Source organism: Bufo bufo, chromosome 9 (genome assembly GCF_905171765.1).
Source record: "Bufo bufo chromosome 9, aBufBuf1.1, whole genome shotgun sequence".
Taxonomy (NCBI): Eukaryota; Metazoa; Chordata; class Amphibia; order Anura; family Bufonidae; genus Bufo; species Bufo bufo.
In genome coordinates this window covers 210,486,309-210,508,475 of record NC_053397.1, presented here as the reverse complement: position 1 = coordinate 210,508,475, position 22,167 = coordinate 210,486,309, and the positions used below count along the sequence as shown (strand labels likewise).

The window sequence follows — 22,167 nt, the reverse complement described above, 5'->3', positions numbered from 1 at the left end:
TCCATTCTGCTGAATGGATTGTCAGAGTAACCTTTTCAAGCAGTTCTAGTTCATTAGTAGGTGCACTTACGAGGATCCCAGCTTGACATTCATTTCAAAGGTTGAAAATCCTTGACCCATCTTCTTCATCGTGATGAAGAATCTTAATTGATTGGTACAGTCTTGTGCGATCACCGTGTAGCAATTTCTAGCAGATAGGGAGCAGCCCAGCTTTTTTCTGTCAAATGTTACAATGTTCTCCTGGTCCACTTCACATTGATCTGCAAACGAAACATGGCAACATAAATAGAGACAAATGGAATGCCGAATGTAGACAACATGGCCGAAAGTATGTAGACACCAGAACATGGCATTCGATTGCTACATATTCTAAATCCATGGCCGTAATATGGGGCAGCTGCTCCTTTGGTGGCCTCTATACTTCTAGGATAGCTTCCACCAGACTTGGTAACATATCTGATGAGATTTGTATTATTTAAGCCACAAGAGCAGAATCATCTCTGACTTACTTTAATTAGGTTCTATGACATCTGTGAGGTTCGAGGAGGTCTGATTAGTCAATTTCTTCTATTTTCAAATTCTTGCTTGCATGAACCTCACTTTTTTCCAAACTACTGCCAAAAGGTCCGACAAATGCAAAGACTTATCTTCCCTGGAACCCCAACCCCAATTCCCAGGCAATTACTCCTACCCCAATAGACTTGCCAGTGCAATGGCAGAAAGTAGTCTTCTGGCATGCAATACCAGGTTGAATTAACCACGCTACCATATGGTGAGGCATAGTCATTCTCTATTGCTTCAGAGTTCATTGATGATGTGCTTTACACCACCATGGCAGCCATCTGGCATTGTGCTTGGTAATCTCAGTTTGAGTGTGCCTGCCCTTCCATGGAAATCCAATCTCCTCAAGTAATTCTTGTATTAATATTACTTCTAGAGCTGACATACTGTACATACAGCCTGTGTAACAAATAGATACCCTCTGAAAAGGGGAGTCCACTGTCATCCAAACTCATTCCCATGCATGTCTCAAAATTACTGGTGGATTGAGACACTGGTGAGGGATTGACATGGTCTGTGCTTGTAACCATTGTCAGATGGAGAGCAAGAGATTAGAAATGAGCGATCTGACCTCAAAAAAATTGAATTTGACGCAAATTTAGAAAAAATTTGAGTTGCATCTGAATTCAAATTTTTGTGACTTTATTCAGGGCGAATTTTAAAGAGAAAAATAGAGAAAATAATAAAAAGAATAATAAAAAAGTGAGAAACTAGAAAGAAAAAAAATACAAACTCTAGGAGACATCAGAATATCATACATGAACGGCCAGGATGAGCACTTTTCGATTTGGATAAAATCGATTCGGACTCAAATCGTTTGACTAGCTATATATATATAACTTGAATTGAATTTTGAGTGATTCGCTCATTCCTACAAGGGACCCTTGCACTTGCACAGGCCAAAATGATGCCCCCCCCCCCACCCTTCCTTGTTCCAGGATTAGTTTGGCATTCTGCAATAGTTAATGGATGAGAAGAATAACAATAAAGGAGGACAGAATATATCCAACCAGTTTAATTCCACCTAACCTTGAAAATTGGCTAAAACTCTTCTCGTCTGGAGCAATCAAAAGCATCACCAAGTGACTTGGTAAAGATTATAGAGCTATCATACCTTATAAGAATACATCGAGGTTTGTTCATAGGAAACATCTCACATCTATGTCCAAATTTTTTTACTGCATGTTGGGTAAATTTTAATGTAAGTTTTTATTTTTTATATTGAGATTTAAGAACATTTCATGATTATTTTTGTCAAGAAATGTTTTTCGTTTAGGAAACCAACTACACATAACCTAGAATGACATTAGGTGGCAGTAGAAGCAAGTGCAGAAAATCACTCAGACTTTACCAGTATAAAAATTCTGTTTTTATCGCTCACTCTTTTAGTATACAGTATAATGAAACAATGCCCTCCAGTTCTCCACTGGCCATACACTACATGGACAGACTGTTATTTAACCCAGTGCTCCAGTGCACAGCATTCACTTGGGTAGGCCCATGTCAGGGGAGTTGCAAGCTCCACTGCAGAAGCCACGTATAGTCGAAGAGGACAACTAGAGATGAGCTAATTGAATCCCACGAAGTGGAATTCGATCAGAATTTCAGGATAAATTTGATTCGCCTCTAAGCCAAGTTTCATATGTTGTTCTAGAACCTGAATATATTTTTCTGCATTGATGGTGCCTTTCCAGACATGCAAGCTGCCCATGCCTCACGCACTCATGCAACCCCATCAGGGGCGTAGCTAGAAATGCATGGGCCCCATAGCAAAAAAAAATTATGGGCCCCCCCCCCCCATAACAGTGTCCCTGACAGTGACTGACCCCCAACAGGGGGTGGAGGCCGACAACTATTGTAAGACGGACCCTGCGTTCCTTATGTAAGTGAGCTTAAAGGGAACCTGTCACCAAAAAATCACTTAATAAGCTGTTAATAGTACCTTTTAGTGCTGCATAGTAGTTTCCTAATGCACTTTTTCTTCATTTAGCCTCCTTGAGAAATCGATGTTTTATTCAGCCGCTGCCCCGTGCTTCAAGTCAGGTTTGAAGTCAAGGGGGCAGCGGCCTAGGCGTCTCCAATCCTGCTCTCCCCGCCTCCCGCCGCCTTTATTGACACGCCGGATCTCAGTGCCGGGACCACGCTCCCAGCCCGCATGCGCAGTAAAGGGCTGCTGTAGCCTGTAGCGCAATCCCGGCTCCGGCTCGTACACTCAGCCGGCTTCAGTTTCGCTACTGCGCATGCGCCCGCCAGCCTTACATACTAGCGCAGTTACAGAAGATGCTGGGCACATGCGCAGTAGCGAAACTGAAGCCGGCTGAGTGTACGAGCCGGAGCCGGGATTGCGCTACAGGCTACAGCAGCCCTTTACTGCGCATGCAGGCTGGGAGCGCGGTCCCGGCACTGAGATCCGGCGTGTCAATAAAGGCGGCGGGGAGAGCAGGATTGGAGACGCCTAGGCCGCTGCCCCCTTGACTTCAAACCTGACTTGAAGCAGGGGGCAGCGGCTGAATAAAACATTGATTTCTCAAGGAGGCTAAATGAAGAAAAAGTGCATTAGGAAACTACTATGCAGCACTATAAAGGTACTACATACTAGTACATACTTTGCACAAGTTTATTAGTTACAACTTAAAGGGAACCTGTCACCAAAAAAATCGCTTATTAAGCTGTTAATAGTATTTTTTGGTGACAGGTTCCCTTTAAGTTGTAACTAATAAACTTGTGCAAAGTATGTACTAGTATGTATACTACTATCTAATAATCCTTATCTATCACTTGACACTTCACTAACTTACTGGGGACAGTCAGGACTCCTCTCCACGCCAGACTTTTTCTTTTTACTGTGGCAGACTGCTGGCAGTGCACAAAAGATCAGAATCCATTCACTTCTGTATTGATGACTGATCCTGAAGATCAATTAGGCACACTGGGCGCGGGGGGGGCGGGCAGGCAGGCTCCCGCTCTTCACATTCAAAATAGGCAGCCGGCGGCAGCGTAACGTGACGTCACTTCACTCCGTCACTCCGCACGTGCATGGCTGGCAGTGCAGGAGGCGGAGCACAGGGGTGTGATTAGGCTGTGCCCAGGCACACCTCGTGCGCACGCCTATGGGTACGCCCCTGTTCCGGCCCCCTCCACCACCTACCTCATCTTCTGCCCCGGGCCCGCCTGCTCCAGTCCTGAGTCCTGACTTGACGCGGCTTCCCCCCAGCCAGGCCTGAGCCGCGGACCGCCCACGCCCCACCCACTACACTGGGCGGGCGGTCGGGCCTGGCTGTCAGTGCCTGTGTGTGTGTTAATAAAAAAAAAAAAAAAAAAAAAAAAAAAAAAAAAAAAAAAGAATGCGATCCGGACGGGCCCCCAGTGGCGTAGGGCCCCATAGCCACTGCTATGGTTGCTATGGCGATCCCTACGCCACTGAACCCCATACCATCAGAGATGCAGGCTTCTAAACTGAGCGTTGATAACAACTTGGGTTGTCCTTGTCCTCTTTGGTCCGGATGACATGGCTTCCCAGATTTCCAAAAAGAACTTTGAATCGTGACTCGTCTGACCACAGAACAGTCTTCCATTTTGCCACACTCCATTTTAAATGATCCCTGGCCCAGTGAAAACGCCTGAGCTTGTGGATCTTAGAAATGGCTTCTTCTTTGCACTGTAGAGTTTCAGCTGGCAACGGCTGATGGCACGGCGGATTGTGTTCACTGACAATGGTTTCTGGAAGTATTCCTGAGCCCATTCTGTGATTTCCTTTACAGTAGCATTCCTGTTTGTGGTGCAGTGTCATTTAAGGGCCCGGAGATCACGGGCATCCAGTATGGTTTTACGGCCTTGACCCTTACTCACAGAGATTGTTCCAGATTCTCTGAATCTTCGGATGATGTTATGCACAGTTGATGATGATAGATGCAAAGTCTTTGCAATTTTTCGCTGGGTAACACCTTTTTGATATTGCTCCACTATCTTTCTGCGCAACATTGTGGGAATTGGTGATCCTCTACCCATCTTGGCTTCTGAGAGACATTGCCACTCTGAGAAGCTCTTTTTATACCCAATCATGTTGCTAATTGACCTAATTAGTGTTAATTGGTCTTCCGGCTCTTCGTTATGCTCAAATTTACTTTTTCCAGCCTCTTATTGCTTAGTGTCCCAACTTTTTTGGGATTTGTTGACACCGTGAAAATTGGAATCAACGTATTTTTTCTTTAAAATGATACATTTACTCGGATTAAACGTTTGATCTGTCATCTACGTTCTATTACAAATAAAATATTGAAATTTGCCGTCTCCACATCATTGCATTCAGTTTTTGTTCACAATTTGTTTAGTGTCCCAACTTTTTTGGAATCCGGTTTGTATGAACGCGGCATCTGAGGGGTACAATGATGGGGAGCAGCGCTATCGCAGCTCCCTGTCATTGCACCCACTACTTACAAAAAAATTAGCTTTGTGACGAAGTTAATTTTTTTGTAAAATTCAGTGAATCAGCTGAATCGAACTTTTCAATAATTCGCTCATCTCTAGTGACAACACATACAGCCTGATATGGTCACCTATGCAACTCTGGTCCAGTAAGAAACACTTAGGCCTCTTTCACACGGGCGAGTTTTCTACGCGGGTGCAATATGTGAGTTGAACGCATTGCACCCGCACTGAATCCGGACCCATTCATTTCTATGGGGCTGTGCACATGAGCTGTGATTTTCACGCATCACTTGTGCGTTGCGTGAAAATCGCAGCATGCTCTATATTGTGCGTTTTTCACGCAACGCAGGCCCCATAGAAGTGAATGGGGCAGCATGAAAATTGCAAGCATCCGCAAGCAAGTGCGGATGCAGTTCGATTTTCACGCATGATTGCTAGGAGATAATCGGGATGGGGACCCGATCATTATTATTTTCCCTTATAACATGGTTATAAGGGAAAATAATAGCATTCCTAATACAGAATGCTTAGTAAAATAAGGATGGTACCTAACATTGTACCATGTTATAAGGGAAAATAAAAAAAATCTACACACCTAACCCAAACCCGAACTTCTGTGAAAAAGTCCGGGTTCAGGTTCGGGTACCAAAGATGCCGATTTTTCTCACGCGCGTGCAAAACGCATTAAAACGCTTTGCACTCGCACGGAAAAATCGTGCATTTTCCCGCGACGCACCCGCATCTTATCCGGCCCTCACACGCGACACCTGTGTGAAAGAGGCCTTAAGGAAATTGTGTTAGGATTCATTAATTTAATATTAAAATCATTCTCTTTGCAAAAGGGAGAAAATCTATTATCAGGGCAAGGCTATAGCTTAGCCAGACGAGATGAGTGAACCGACTATAAAATTCTGAAATTCAACCTGATTCTAAAGAATGCAAATTTTGCATGTACACCATGGCGTCTGCTGTGAAATTAGTTAGAAACTTTGGGGAGAATTTATATTCTCATTTGTGGCAATGTTTGGAGTAAACTGCCAAAGATTGATGCATATCATTAAGTGAAACTGTAGTGCCCAGGAGCAAGGGTACTTTGGAGTATGGACATTTGCCTGTATTGCTACCATACAAAGCCATCAACTCCCTACTTTATTGCACTTGGAAGGGTTAACTTACACTGTGATTTATATCATTGTTTACACTTATACTGTTTTGTATAGTTTAAATGCATTTTATATGTCTATTGTATAGTATGCTGTTGATTTGCACTATTACACTGTATTTGCACTTGCCTGTGGAAAGGGTTAATACCCAGCCAGCTAATACTGAGAGACTTTGGGACTTTCTGTTTATGCACTAAGAAGCAGGTAATTTTCCACAGTTACCATAAGAGTTTATGCAGAGCTAATTTTTGGAGGGAATAAAACAAACACAGTGAACTTCTCACTGTCAAGCTCAGTCAAACTACTTAGTCATCCCTATTGACTTGCATTGAGGCTCAATACAAGTTTCTGGTAGACTAAAATTGCAATATTGTTTCTGTTTAGGCTGTGCTTCTTTACTCCACCCCTCCCACTAGAAGGTTGAAACTGTATAAAAGGACATCAGAGTCCCTAGTTCTGTACAGATATGGGCCAATGTTCAGTAGGAGAGACTTTGCCAGACTTCACAAGTGACCAGAAGAAGATACTGAGACAGGACTACTCTCTTATACACCCTGGTTACCAGCCCTTTGACCAGGAACCCAGTCAGACAACTAGGTTATAGATCCTGAGCCACCAGCCCTTTTGCCAGAGTACCAGCTCAAGCCTTTACTCAGCACAGAACCTTCTTCTACCAGAGGGGAGAAGCCAACTCAGTGCATTGTCCGTATTGCTTTGCACTTTAGTTCCTCCATAAAGAAGCACACTAGTTTACTGCAGATCCTGACTCTCTGGACTTATTTCCCATTGTGGTGCACCATGCCTTACCATCCCCTCTGGACAGCAGTAACACATAGAGACACCTCAATGGTGTCCGGGGGACCTAGCATACCACCGGGAGCCGCCTCAAACCTGATCACCGCACAACATAATTGTCCAAAGATTACATTTTTCACTCCATTCTTGCCAAACCGAGCATGGTCACAATGGAGTTTGCATCAAATTTTAAGTCAGATTTATTAAGATGCACTTTAGGTGCAAATTTATGTTTGTTCGTAACAGGGATAGATTTCATTTTCCAGTTTTCCAAAAGTCATATATTGACAAGCGTGCGTCTTTTATTAAATTTCGGTGCAAATCACTCCAACTCACTGTCATTTTACAACCAGTTTTAATAAATTATCTCCTTTAGTTTGCATTTGAGTTCTAGAAAGAGCTGTTATTTTGGCATTGTACGGCCATGTGTTCACTGCATGGCGCCATTATTCAAACGCCATAATGCCAAATAATAGTACTATACAATATAGTGATGCAAAATACTATACAATATAATGTTTCTGCAGAGAAATTGCATGTGGTAAATCTGCAGTATTTACAGTAGCACCAAAGTGGATGAGACTTTCAAAAAAATCTCATCCACATGCTGCGGGACTATTCTGTAACAATATCCTTAAAAAACTTTAAAAAAATCTTTACATTTTTTTTTTTTATGTTTACATTTTAACCACCTCAGCCCCCCTAGCTTAAACACCCTGAAAGACCAGGCCACTTTTTACACTTCTGACCTACACTACTTTCACCGTTTATTGCTCGGTCATGCAACTTACCACCCAAATGAATTTTACCTCCTTTTCTTCTCACTAATAGAGCTTTCATTTGGTGGTATTTCATTGCTGCTGACATTTTTACTTTTTTTGTTATTAATTGAAATTTAACGATTTATTTGCAAAAAAATTACATTTTTCACTTTCAGTTGTAAAATTTTGCAAAAAAAACGACATCCATATATAAATTTTGCTCTAAATTTATTGTTCTACATGTCTTTGATAAAAAAAAAATGTTTGGGTAAAAAAAAAATGGTTTGGGTAAAAGTTATAGCGTTTACAAACTATGGTACAAAAATGTGAATTTCCGCTTTTTGAAGCAGCTCTGACTTTCTGAGCACCTGTCATGTTTCCTGAGGTTCTACAATGCCCAGACAGTACAAACACCCCACAAATGACCCCATTTTGGAAAGTACACACCCTAAGGTATTCGCTGATGGGCATAGTGAGTTCATAGAACTTTTTATTTTTTGTCACAAGTTAGCGGAAAATGATGATTTTTTTTTTTTTTCTTACAAAGTCTCATATTCCACTAACTTGTGACAAAAAATAAAAAGTTCTATGAACTCACTATGCCCATCACGAAATACCTTGGGGTCTCTTCTTTCCAAAATGGGGTCACTTGTGGGGTAGTTATACTGCCCTGGCATTCTAGGGGCCCAAATGTGTGGTAAGGAGTTTGAAATCAAATTCTGTAAAAAATGACCAGTGAAATCCGAAAGGTGCTCTTTGGAATATGGGCCCCTTTGCCCACCTAGGCTGCAAAAAAGTGTCACACATCTGGTATCTCCGTACTCAGGAGAAGGTGGGGAATGTGTTTTGGGGTGTCATTTTACATATACCCATGCTGGGTGAGAGAAATATCTTGGCAAAAGACAACTTTTCCCATTTTTTTATACAAAGTTGGCATTTGACCAAGATATTTATCTCACCCAGCATGGGTATATGTAAAAAGACACCCCAAAACACATTCCCCACCTTCTCTTGAGTACGGAGATACCAGATGTGTGACACTTTTTTGCAGCCTAGGTGGGCAAAGGGGCCCATATTCCAAAGAGCACCTTTCGGATTTCACAGGTCATTTTTTACAGAATTTGATTTCAAACTCCTTACCACACATTTGGGCCCCTAGAATGCCAGGGCAGTATAACTACCCCACAAGTGACCCCATTTTGGAAAGAAGACACCCCAAGGTATTCCGTGAGGGGCATGGCGAGTTCCTAGAATTTTTTATTTTTTATCACAAGTTAGTGGAAAATGCTGATTTTTTTTTTTTTTTCATACAAAGTCTCATATTCCACTAACTTGTGACAAAAAATAAAAACTTCCATGAACTCACTATGCCCATCAGCGAATACCTTGGGGTCTCTTCTTTCCAAAATGGGGTCACTTGTGGGGTAGTTATACTGCCCTGGCATTCTAGGGGCCCAAATGTGTGGTAAGGAGTTTGAAATCAAATTCTGTAAAAAATGACGAGTGAAATCCGAAAGGTGCTCTTTGGAATATGGGCCCCTTTGCCCACCTAGGCTGCAAAAAAGTGTCACACATCTGGTATCTCCGTACTCAGGAGAAGTTGGGGAATGTGTTTGGAGGTGTCATTTTACATATACCCATGCTGGGTGAGATAAATATCTTGGTCAAATGCCAACTTTGTATAAAAAAATGGGAAAAGTTGTCTTTTGCCAAGATATTTCTCTCACCCAGCATGGGTATATGTAAAATGACACCCCAAAACACATTCCCCAACTTCTACTGAATACGGAGATACCAGATGTGTGACACTTTTTTGCAGCCTAGGTGGGCAAAGGGGCCCATATTCCAAAGAGCACCTTTCGGATTTCACTCGTCATTTTTTACAGAATTTGATTTCAAACTCCTTACCACACATTTGGGCCCCTAGAATGCCAGGGCAGTATAACTACCCCACAAGTGACCCCATTTTGGAAAGAAGAGACCCCAAGGTATTTGCTGATGGGCATAGTGAGTTCATGGAAGTTTTTATTTTTTGTCACAAGTTAGTGGAATATGAGACTTTGTATGAAAAAAAATAAAATAAAAAAATCATCATTTTCCACTAACTTGTGACAAAAAATAAAAAATTCTAGGAACTCGCCATGCCCCTCACGGAATACCTTTGGGTGTCTTCTTTCCAAAATGGGGTCACTTGTGGGGTAGTTATACTGCCCTGGCATTTTCCAGGGGCCCTAATGTGTGGTAAGTAGGTAAATGACCAGTGAAATCCGAAAGGTGCTCTTTGGAATGTGGGCCCCTTTGCCCACCTAGGCTGCAAAAAAGTGTCACACATGTGGTATCGCCGTATTCAGGAGAAGTTGGGGAATGTGTTTTGGGGTGTCTTTTTACATATACCCATGCTGAGTGAGAGAAATATCTTGGCAAAAGACAACTTTTCCCATTTTTTTATACAAAGTTGGCATTTGACCAAGATATTTATCTCACCCAGCATGGGTATATGTAAAATGACACCCCAAAACACATTCCCCAACTTCTCCTGAGTACGGCGATACCACATGTGTGACACTTTTTTGCAGCCTAGATGCGCAAAGGGGCCCAAATTCCTTTTAGGAGGGCATTTTTAGACATTTGGATACCAGACTTCTTCTCACGCTTTGGGGCCCCTAGAATGCCAGGGCAGTATAAATACCCCACATGTGACCCCATTTTGGAAAGAAGACACCCCAAGGTATTCAATGAGGGGCATGGCGAGTTCATAGAAATTTTTTTTTTTGGCACAAGTTAGCGGAAATTGATATTTTTTATTTTTTTCTCACAAAGTCTCCCGTTCCGCTAACTTGGGACAAAAATTTCAATCTTTCATGGACTCAATATGCCCCTCACGGAATACCTGGGGGTGTCTTCTTTCCGAAATGGGGTCACATGTGGGGTATTTATACTGCCCTGGCATTCTAGGGGCCCTAAAGCGTGAGAAGAAGTCTGGAATATAAATGTCTAAAAAATTTTACGCATTTGGATTCCGTGAGGGGTATGGTGAGTTCATGTGAGATTTTATTTTTTGACACAAGTTAGTGGAATATGAGACTTTGTAAGAAAAAAAAAAATTCCGCTAACTTGGGCCAAAAAAATGTCTGAATGGAGCCTTACAGGGGGGTGATCAATGACAGGGGGGGTGATCAATGACAGGGGGAGTGATCAATGACAGGGGGGTGATCAATGACAGGGGGGTGATCAATGACAGGGGGGTGATCAGGGAGTCTATATGGGGTGATCACCACAGTCATTGATCACGCCCGTGTAAGGCTTCATTCAGACGTCCGTATGCGTTTTGCGGATTCGATCCATCTATCAGTGCATCCGTAAAAATCATGCGGACATCTGAATGGAGCTTTACAGGGGGGTAATCAATGACAGGGGGGTGATCAATGACAGGGGGGTGATCAGGGAGTCTATATGGGGTGATAACCACAGTCATTGATCATGCCCCTGTAAGGCTTCATTCAGACGTCCGGATGCATTTTGCGGATCCGATCCATCTATCAGTGGATCCGTAAAAATCATGCGGACATCTGAATGGAGCTTTACAGGGGGTTGATCAATGACAGGGGTGTAATCAATGACAGGGGGGTGATCAGGGAGTCTATATGGGGTGATAACCACAGTCATTGATCATGCCCCTGTAAGGCTTCATTCAGACGTCCGGATGCGTTTTGCGGATCCGATCCATCTATCAGTGGATCCGTAAAAATCATGCGGACATCTGAATGGAGCTTTACAGGGGGTTGATTAATGACAGGGGTGTAATCAATGACAGGGGGGTGATCAGGGAGTCTATATGGGGTGATAACCACAGTCATTGATCACGCCCCTGTAAGGCTCCATTCAGACGTCCGTGTGCGTTTTGCGGATCCGATCCATCTATCAGTGGATCCGTAAAAATCATGCGGACATCTGAATGGAGCTTTACAGGGGGGTAATCAATGACAGGGGGGTAATCAATGACAGGGGGGTGATCAGGGAGTCTATATGGAGTGATAACCACAGTCATTGATCATGCCCCTGTAAGGCTTCATTCAGACGTCCGGATGCGTTTTTGCGGATCCGATCCATCTATCAGTGCATCCGTAAAAATCATGCGGACATCTGAATGGAGCTTTACAGGGGGTTGATCAATGACAGGGGTGTAATCAATGACAGGGGGGTGATCAGGGAGTCTATATGGGGTGATCAGGGGCTAATAAGGGGTTAATAAGTGACGGGGGGGGGTGTAGTGTAGTGGTGCTTGGTGGGACTTTACTGAGCTACCTGTGTCCTCTGGTGGTCGATCCAAACAAAGGGGACCACCAGAGGACCAGGTAGCAGGTATATTAGACGCTGTTATCAAAACAGCGTCTAATATACCTGTTAGGGGTTAAAAAAAACACATCTCCAGCCTGCCAGCGAACGATCGCCGCTGGCAGGCTGGAGATCAACTCTCTTACCTTCCGTTCCTGTGAGCGCGCGCGCCTGTGTGCGCGCGTTCACAGGAAATCCCGGCTCACGCGAGATGACGCGTATATGCGTCGCTGAGCGCAGGGCTGCCCCCTCCGGAACGTGAATCTGCGTACAGCGGTCCGGAGGTGGTTAAAGGGGTCTTCTGGTACTTTTTATATTGAAGATAAGCCATCAATATCTGATCTGCAGGAGTTCAACACCCCGAACTCCCACCAATCACCTGTCCTGCAGTAGCTCAAGAGGAGGAACCACACAGCCTCGTCCATTGTGTAGCGGACAGAGCTGGTTACTGCAGTGCTGCTTTCATTCACTTCAATTAGAGCAGCGCTGCAGTAATCAGCTTTGTTCATGAGATACAGGAAAATGATATAACTTATCATTGTGCCTTTTAAAATGCAGCTGATAATTAGTGTTGAGCGCGAATATTCGAATTGCGAATTTTTTTCTCGAATATCGTAACTTTGAGATTTCGCGAATATTTAGAATATAGCTCTATATATTCGCGAAATCGAATATTCTTTTTTTTTTTTTTTTATTGTTATATTTTTTACTTTCCCACTTCCCTAAAGTAGTTCTTATGACTATGTAATATCAGGACGGCTTGAGTCTGACAGAACGAGAGAGTCATTCTCATAGAGCGGTTCTCTATTCTGGCTCATAGAGGTCTTGAACAGGACCCCCCCCCCCCCCCACCCTGAAGTTCACATGCGGTAGTAAGACATAGATAGGGGTTGTCTTTATCCCTTTAAGGCTACATGCACACGACCGTATGTGTTTTGCGGTCCACATGCCATACATTTTTGTAGCAATGCCTAAAACAGACAAGAATAGGACATGTTCTATTTTTTTGGCGGGGCTACGGAACGAACATACTGATGCGGACAACACTTTTTGCGAACCCATTGGAATAAATGGGTCCGCATCCTATCCGCAAAAAAAAATGGAACAGACATGGAAACAAAATACGTTCGTGTGCATGTAGCCTAAGGGTTATTGTTTTGCGGTCCGTTTTTCACTGATCCGTTGTTCCGTATCTGAGCTTTTCTTTTCTCTGATTTAAGTACTCCTCCGTTCCGTTATTGCACAAAACATATCTGTATGGTTTCCGTATTTGATCCATTTTTTTTTTTGCGGATCGTATACAGAAACAGTAACCTATTAATCATCAAACAAATGAGCAATATGGGCTGGGCATAGCATTTCTACAGTATGGATCCGCAAAATACGGATGACATGCGGATGTGTTCCGTGTGCGTTCCGTATTTTTCGCAGACCCATTGACTTGAATGGGGCCTCAGACCGTGATTTGCGGACAATAATAGGACATGCACTACTTTTTTGTGGAACGGCCATGCGGACAAACGGAAACTGAATGCACACGGATTAACCCCATTGAAGTGAATGGTTCTGCATACGGTCCGCAAAAAGATAATACGTTCATGTGCATGAGCCCTAAGGCTGAGTTCCTACTAGAATCTGTGTGGCTTTTAGTACAGTTCCAGAGAATGAAAAAAAATCCCTTGTTTTGAGATCTTTGTTCTTTGGTAGAAAAAGAAATGAATTCCTTCAACGCCCGTTTGAGAGCTCTAACATTAAATAATAGATTTTACCTTTATGGTTCATATCTGGGAATCTCACTTTTACGTTTAAATGTCCTTTATTTTAGTAGTTTTCTTCATTTGACAATAAATTCCTGAGACACTTTTGAACAGTTTTCTGACACCCTGTCTGGTAATCACAGTCTATGACTTTCCACAAGCCTTTTATGATTTAATATTATTTTTGAAAAAAAAAAAAAAGAGAAGAATAAAATAAGCGCGTTGTACCTTCCTGGGTACCTGTGACCATCGATGATACTTTTGTAAGATTTGTGAGTTCAATTAGATGAAGGTGTCCGAGCAAGCGAGTACCAAGTGAAAGATCCCACGGGATGGGCACGGCTTGTTTATAAAATGTCAGCTGAAAAAAAAGGCAGAACATTTGATATTAGGTTATAATTCTTGAAAATACAGTGGTTTCAGAAATTCTGACCCTGTGATGGCCGGAGGCTCTGAAGACTGTCAATTCTCTGTGAGGCAAGGACACTGTCTGTCTATCTATCTATCTACACTGAACACTGAACAAAAATATAAACGCAACACTTTCGGTTTTGCTCCCATTTTGCATGAGCTGAACTCAAAGATCTGAAACATTTTCTACATACACAAAAGACCCATTACTCTCAAATATTGTTCACAAATCTGTCTAAATCTGTGTTAGTGAGCGCTTCTCCTTTGTCGAGATAATCCATCCCACCTCACAGGTGCGGCATATCAAGGTGCTGTTTAGACAGCATGAATATTGCACAGGTGAGCCTTAGACTGCCCACAATAAAAGGCCACTCTGAAATGTGGGGGGGGGGTCCAGAAAACCAGTCAGTATCTGGTGTGGCCACCATTTGCCTCACGCAGTGCAACACATATCTGTTGCCTAGAGTTGATTGTGGTCTGTGGAATGTTGGTCCACTCCTCTTCAATAGCTGTGCGAAGTTGCAAAATATTGGCAGATCTTTGAGTTCAGCTCATGCAAAATGGGAGCAAAACCGAAAGTGTTGCGTTTATATTTTTGTTCTTTGTATCTATCTCTAGCTTATTTTTCCGTCTATATAGCTGTATGAGGGTTTGTTTTTTGCTTGACAAGTTGTAGTTTTATCGGCGCCATTTTGGGGTACACATAACTTTCTGATTAACTTTTATTAATGCTTTCAGGAAGGGAGAGGGGACAAACAGTAATACTGCCGCTGAGTTTTTACGTTATCAATTTTACGGCATTCAGTTAGGCATAAATAACATAATATCTTTATTCTCTGGGTCAGTACAATTACAGCGATGCCAAATACATATAGTTTTTCTCTGTTTTACTACTTTTGCTCAGTAAAACCCCCTTTTTTTAAAAGAAAGAGGCACTACCAAACATATGGTTCAAGATTTTTATATTTGCTATTTTTTTCATTGAAAAGTGTATTTTAAATGGAAAAAAAAGCGTTATTTTTTAGTTTTTTTTTTACTGGAATTTATTTTTTATTTAATAAATGTGTTTTTTTTTTTTGGCTTTTTTTGCCACTTAATAGTCCCACAAGGGGACTTTAACACTCAACACTTTGATTTTAAAATACAATGCACTATCCCTATAGTGAATTGCATTTTAATGTCAGTAATACACTGTCACGGTGGGGAGCGGGGGGAAACGCCACACCGTACAATGTAGGTTGGCGGGATATGCCACTAGGCCTGGAAACAGGAATAAAGGGAGAAGGTCACCTTCTAACACATCCCTAAATCCTAGCCCTGAGACCCTAAGGCCTCTTTCACACGGGCGAGATTTCCACGCGGGTGCAATGCGTGAGGTGAACGCATTGCACCCGCACTGAATACGGACCCATTCATTTCTATGGGGCTGTGCACATGAGCGGTGATTTTCACGCATCACTTGTGCGTTGCGTCAAAATCGCAGCATGCTCCTCTTTGTGCGTTTTCCACGCAACACAGACCCCATAGAAGTGAATGGGGCTGCGTGAAAATCGCAAGCATCCGCAAGCAAGTGGGGATGCGGTTCGATTTTCACGAATGGTTGCTAGGAGACAATCGGGATGGGGACCCGATCATTATTATTTTCCCTTATAACATGGTTATAAGGGAAAATAATAGCATTCTTAATACAGAATGCATAGTACAATAGGGCTGGAAGGGTTAAAAAAATAATAATATTTTTTTAACTCACCTTATTTCACTTATTCACGCAGCCTGGCTTCTCTTCTGTCTTCATCTTTGCTGTGCATAAGGAAAAGGACCTGTGGTGACGTCACTGCGCTCATCACATGGTCCGTCACATGATCCATTACCATGGTGCTGGATCATGTGATGGACCATGTGATGAGCGCAGTGATTTCCTCAAAGGTCCTTTACCCAGGTCCTGAAGAAATAAGGAAGAAGAGAAGCCGGGCTGCGCGAACAAGTGGATTAAGGTGAGTTAAATTATATATATATATATATATATTTTTTAACCCCTCCAGCCCTATTTTACTAAGCATTCTGTATTAAGAATGCTATTATTTTCCCTTATAACCATGTTATAAGGAAAATAATACAATCTGCACAACACCTAACCCGAACCCAAACTTCTGTGTAAACATGCTAAAACCTGCTCGTTGCCACCGGCAGCAAGCATCCACAGCTAAAGTGTCACAGTCCACTACCAGACCATGACACAGTCGTGACACATTGACCAACAAAAATGCTCATGGCTGGTTTGGAGCCTATATCAGACGCAAGCCAGCCTTTACATGCATGGGCCCCCCGCGATTTGCGGGGTGCTGATGGAAGACAGAGGCGGTCCGCTCCTTCTATCAGCACTTTACATTTACATTTCCCACGGCATGTAAATCGTTAAACTTCCCAGATTAGTACTCCTGCCGGTCTGGGTTGTTAAAGCAGGAGTGTGGCTATCATGTGAAAAAAAGTAGCGGCCCAGCCTAAGGCTCTTTAGTGACCTCTGTAAAAAGGCATATGGGTGGTCACTAAAGGGTATGTGCCTTCGGGACAGATTCTGGGGGGAAGGGTGGGCAGTTTGTTTACATAGAGAAGTATGGAGCCGTCCGTTTCTGTTTCACCTTTACACTTGGCTCTGGCGCTGCCCCGCAGGCCACACATCACGCTGCTGGCTGGGAGGAGCATTGAACGCTGAATCAGCCCCCTGCACAGCCAGCGGGAACGCATGATATACTGATCATCAGGATAGGCCATCAGTATCTTACAGAGTAAAAGCCTTACCTCTGGTGTCTTCAGGATGGCATCAACCGTATCTGTAGAGGCGGCTGCCACCCTCACAGTCACTTGGCGAGATGGATTTGAATGGTGCATTTCTGAGATTCCCATTGTGTACGCTACACCTGGTGCAAAGGTCATGAGACTGTATAAATACAAAAAAGTCTAAAATTAGTTTCATGGCCATCTAGATACCTCTTACCAGAGACACGACACAATACTAATACAGTTACCTCCCAGCTGCCCTCTTCAGCCAGGTTGGGAGGCTTTTCCACTGCCATGAGAGTTGCACTGCTGGAGATCCAGCTAGTTTGCCTGTGGAGAATTGACCTACGACTCTGTAGTCTTGGCAATTATCACCCCATCTCAGCAACGCCTGGAAGATTCATAAAAAAAAGTTTGCCTCTGACCTTATACAAAGACACTCTATGAGAGAATATGGTGAATGCGCCACCCGGTGGCACAACTACCAAGATACAGGGTAGATGCATTGTATGTGTATGGGCCCAAAGAGACTTATTTCCCTGGGAAGTGACTCCTTTCATGGTAAATTTTACCCCCAGCGAAGTAAACGCAATTTGTATCACCCACCAATTGAAGTGAGGGAAAGTGAGAACTGCTTTGAGAACATTTCTGTTATTTTTGTTTTAGGTAAGTGATTGTCACTTTTCAAGCCATGTTAGCCATTGGCCTGACAAAGTAAAATACATTATATAACACAGTTTCAATACTGTCCCTTATGTTCAAGAACTTGAATCCAGGGGCGGATTAGCCATAGACCCTACAGGGAAACTTCCCAGTGGGCTGATGTCCTGTGGGCTGCGCGAGGCCTCCTTATGCCTGCTGGCATACATAGCGATTTGATGCTCTCAGCATTAATTAATGTTAGGAGCGTCATGTACTTATGCACCTGCCCCCCTGAATACAACTTTATCAAGGTCCTCAGAATAGTGCTAGGGCAGTATTTTATGCTGCACTGTGGCATTTGGTTTTGCTGAGATGGTATTTTGTGCTGCACTACGGTATTGCTGACCCTACCTACTTCTCTTGTCCCTGCCTACTTATGTCTTGTGTTGGCCCTAACTACTTGCGTTGTCCACCTTCTGTCAATTTGGACTTGCCTACAACATGGGGCCACTTTTAGGTTTTATTCTAAGGGACACTTTAAGTTCCCAGTCCACCCCTCCATGACTCTAAATATAAAGGATAATTTACATATCTCACTAGAGTTGCATTACTGATACAATAAAGTTGCAAATTGGTCCTGGTCACTGTGTCTACAAATCTGTTTGCCCACATGGCACTTGCCATTTCATTCTTCCCTTCTGTCTGTAACAACTGTAGGTAGTGACAGACAAGGACAGTGAGCCCTAAGGCTAGTACCCAGCCTGCTTTCCCTACCTACTTGCAGTACAACTCCTAGATAGCTAGACTGCAACTGGTCAATGGTCCCTACGCTATGTAAGTGCAGAGACGCCTAACAAACAAAGAATGACAAACACAATACAGAATAGTATGTAAATGAGTCAAAACTGGGCTACACAGTACTAAATGAGAGACAAAGAGTGGTTAGAAGACAAGCCGAGGTCAGAACCAGATGGACTACGCAGTAGCAAAGGAGAGACAGAAAGTGGTCCAAAGACAAGCCGGGGTCAAGAGCACGAGCAATCCGAATAAGCACAGGAGCAAGAACAGGAACACAGCTAGTGAGTCAAAGACTATCACTGGCAATGGTGTATGGCCAGGAACCTGATAGGTCCGGTGCTCCATTAGTCAGAAACACTAGTACACAGTAATAGAGCAGCTGAGCAACCAGACCACTGCATTGCATCATGTTGCTAAGGATGCGGTCACGTCACCAGGGGGCATGTCTCAGCCTGGCGCGGCTATGCCAAAGTCGAGGACTGCGCTGCTGGAGCCTGGTAAGTTTGTTACACTATCTATCTGTCTGTATGTCCTCTCTTTCACTTTGCAGGAAGAAAGTAAAGTGTTTCAGTAATTCAAGTCCCCTCCTACTCTGTCCAATATTGCATGCAACACATATCCTAAGGCTGAGTTCACATCAGCGTTCAGCCTTTCCGTTCTCCTACTCCGTTATAGGAGCAGGAGAACGGAAAGGACGGATTCGGCACATAACTGAGCCGAACCGAGCCCACAGGTTTCCACTCAGAGAAAGATTTTTGAAACGGAGACAAATGTCCTGCATGCAGTACTTTTGTCTCTGCTTCAAAAATCTTCTTCAGAGCGGAAACCTAATGGACCCAAATGTAGTCTATGGGGCCCATGGGCTCCATTTGGCTCAGATATGTGCCAAATCTGTCCTTTCCGTTCTCCTGCTCCTATAACGGAGCAGGAGAAGAGAAAGGCTGTACGCTGATGTGAACTCAGCCTAAGAGGATTTTAGATGGAACACTGGAGGTACAATTAATTTAATTATTGATTTGTCGAAAAACGGTTTCCATTAGATTTTTTCCATAAAGTTTCTTACTGAGACTTTGTGAACTGCAGAAACAGAGACATCAAAACAGGTCTTCCAGGAACTTTTGTGATCAAGAGGAACTGTGACAACCTGTGCTTTCAGCTTTACTGTATCAATGTAGGCTGTGGTTTGGAGTCCTTGGTGCTGGGCATTACTCATGATGGATTTCACCAGTAGAACAACATTTGGTGGAGTTCTACTAGATAAGTTCTGCAGAAAGATATAAACAATATTAAACTGGTTTCTAAAAATGACTTATGTGTAAAAGTTTACTTCATTAACTGATATGAGTTATAACCTGTTAAATAAAGTGTATTAAGATATTATGAATCAATAGCACCCAGAACGCAGTGTATTGTAGCATGACTTGGATTACGGGTTTTATGTTTGCTGCTGAGTCCCGTCACCTTGCTTTATGTTGAGGCTCTGTTTTTTTTAGATTGGCTACTTTTGATTTGCATAAGCTCACCATAAAATCATTCTAGGAAAGACAAACTGATCGTAAGTGCCAGTTCACAGTATCGGTATGGGGAGGAAGTATTGAGATAAGTTTGTGAAAGTTACCTAATCTGTCTACTTATACTTCTTGTAGAAGTTACGATGTGGCATTGCTGTGCATGAAGCAAGTTAAAGAAGAAGAAGAGGGCTACAACACCAAGATCAGGGCAAAGACAGTAAAAAAATATATGAGTAGACTACAATTCGGAACCTGATAAAGTTATCAAATGAGCATTGTGGATTTATAATGGCAAAGTTACTGTATATGAACAAATGATAGTGAAGGTTAACAAGATGTAACCAAACCTCATATGGTAAGGGGTTCATTCCACTCATACTACTGCTGCTGCTACTGCTGCTGCTGCCGCTTCTGCTGCTGCTGCTGCTGCCGCTTCTGCTATTGCTGCTGCTGCCGCTTCTGCTACTGCTGCTGCTGCCGCTTCTGCTGCTGCTTCTGCTACTGCTGCTGCTTCTCTGGGACTTCTATAAAACAAAAGATACTGAGTTAGAAACATCAAGAACTTAAAGTTTTCCCATCAATCCCATAAGTCAATCAATGGAGAAGTGAAAGCACAGGTACACAGCTCTCTGCTATCAACTCAACAGAAGAGAAGCAGCCGAGCAAATGGGGTCCACCCATTCTTCAGATGCTAGAGGGTCCATGTCATAAATGTCTAAGCTTGGAAACTCCTTTTGAGATCTTATTCATACGTCAGTGAATCATGGACGTGCACTGTCCGTTTTATCCACTGACAGGACACGTAACTATTGATTTTAATGCGTGTGTTCACACATCCAAGATTTATAACGGTCCAGGGTTACGCCACGGCAGCATGCCCTATTTTTGTCAGTGTTTACGAATCCTTCACACTCACTAAAGTCTATGAGTTTTTAAAAAGTAAGGACACAACACAGATGGCTTCTGTTTTTCGTCCATGTTTAACAGATCCTTTCTAGAAGATGCTCTGGAAATAGATTTTCATTGTAGCATTGACTGTGGAATATGGATGACACATGGAGGACAAAAAAAAAAAATCACACGGACCAAATATTCTTCACGGATGAACCACTGACTGTCTTGGCACATATGTCATCATGGTATGGACATGTCAATGAGGCCCAACAAGAATTCTGATGTTTTGATACCATAAGACTCGCATTATTTTGACAGTAGCTTTATATCAATTAAGCTTTACATCACCTTCTGAAGACTAGATCCTCCTAAGAACTAAAGCTAGCCATACAAGCGGTCGATCTTCAACTCTTTACTCCTACTGTTTCCAGGTGCAGATGTGCTCAGCTTTACCTTTCCACAAGTTCCAAAAATTCTCTTGATACAAATGCAATACATTATCGTGACATGCAGCCATTGGGTGGCTACATATACACATATACAGCATAAACATCTCCCGACAGAGTACAGTGACATACAGTTTTTATTTTTTTCCCAAAGCTGTCCATCTTGCACCGCTCATCTAGGGATATGATGATCCAAGAGGAAAGCTAAGAAAGGAGACATCTGCATGCTTGGCCTAGCACTTATTGAACCATTGGTTTCAAGAGAGTACTGCCCAGTACCGTGACCACCTGTGGTTTCAGCTGTGGTCCAGTAAAACACAGCAGGGTTTTTTAAAGGGGCTGGCCATCTGGCACATCACTAATATACGTCTTTAGTGTCAGGTTTGGGTCCCACCTCTGGGACCTACTCCAATCTCCAGAACGGGGCCCCCATACACATGTATGGCATGCTTTACACAGTTGAGTCGGCTGTTTTTTTGAAATCCCATAGAGGTGAATAGAGAGAGCACCTCTCTATTCATTGCTATGGGACTACTGGAAATAGCTGAGCCAGCACTCAACTATTTTCGGCCCTTGCATAGCGGTGAATAGAGATGAGCGAATTTTTCAAAAATTCGATTCGTCGGTTCGCCAAATTTTTGGGGGAAAATTTGCACCGATCCGAATTAATTTGAGGCGAATTACGTAAAAAAACTTCTATTTCCGGACTGCAGAGAGCCTTTAGAGTGGTGTAGAACACTGTGCCTTGCAGTAACACGCATAGGGAGTCTGCTGTGGTAGTGAAATAATACTGTCAGTCCGTATGACATGCAGATGACAGGTGTTGCTCTTAGAATCACTGCACACTTCACTTATTTGGGCATTCACAGGGCCAAAACTGATTAAAT

At 43.0% G+C, this 22,167-nt stretch overlaps 1 protein-coding gene across 1 annotated transcript in view; it reads right to left on the bottom strand.

Annotated features, from left to right (window-relative positions):
• Positions 1-22,167, bottom strand: part of LOC120979863 (vitellogenin-1-like) — a 122,744-nt gene that overhangs the window by 22,664 nt on the left and 77,913 nt on the right. Inside the window, exons 25-30 of the mRNA XM_040408821.1 lie at positions 20,288-20,464; positions 19,493-19,693; positions 17,238-17,380; positions 17,011-17,149; positions 14,029-14,161; positions 71-260 (exon numbers count right to left, since the gene is read on the bottom strand). Coding sequence (XP_040264755.1) covers positions 71-260; positions 14,029-14,161; positions 17,011-17,149; positions 17,238-17,380; positions 19,493-19,693; positions 20,288-20,464 — 983 coding nt within the window. The remainder of the gene's footprint in view (positions 1-70; positions 261-14,028; positions 14,162-17,010; positions 17,150-17,237; positions 17,381-19,492; positions 19,694-20,287; positions 20,465-22,167) is intronic.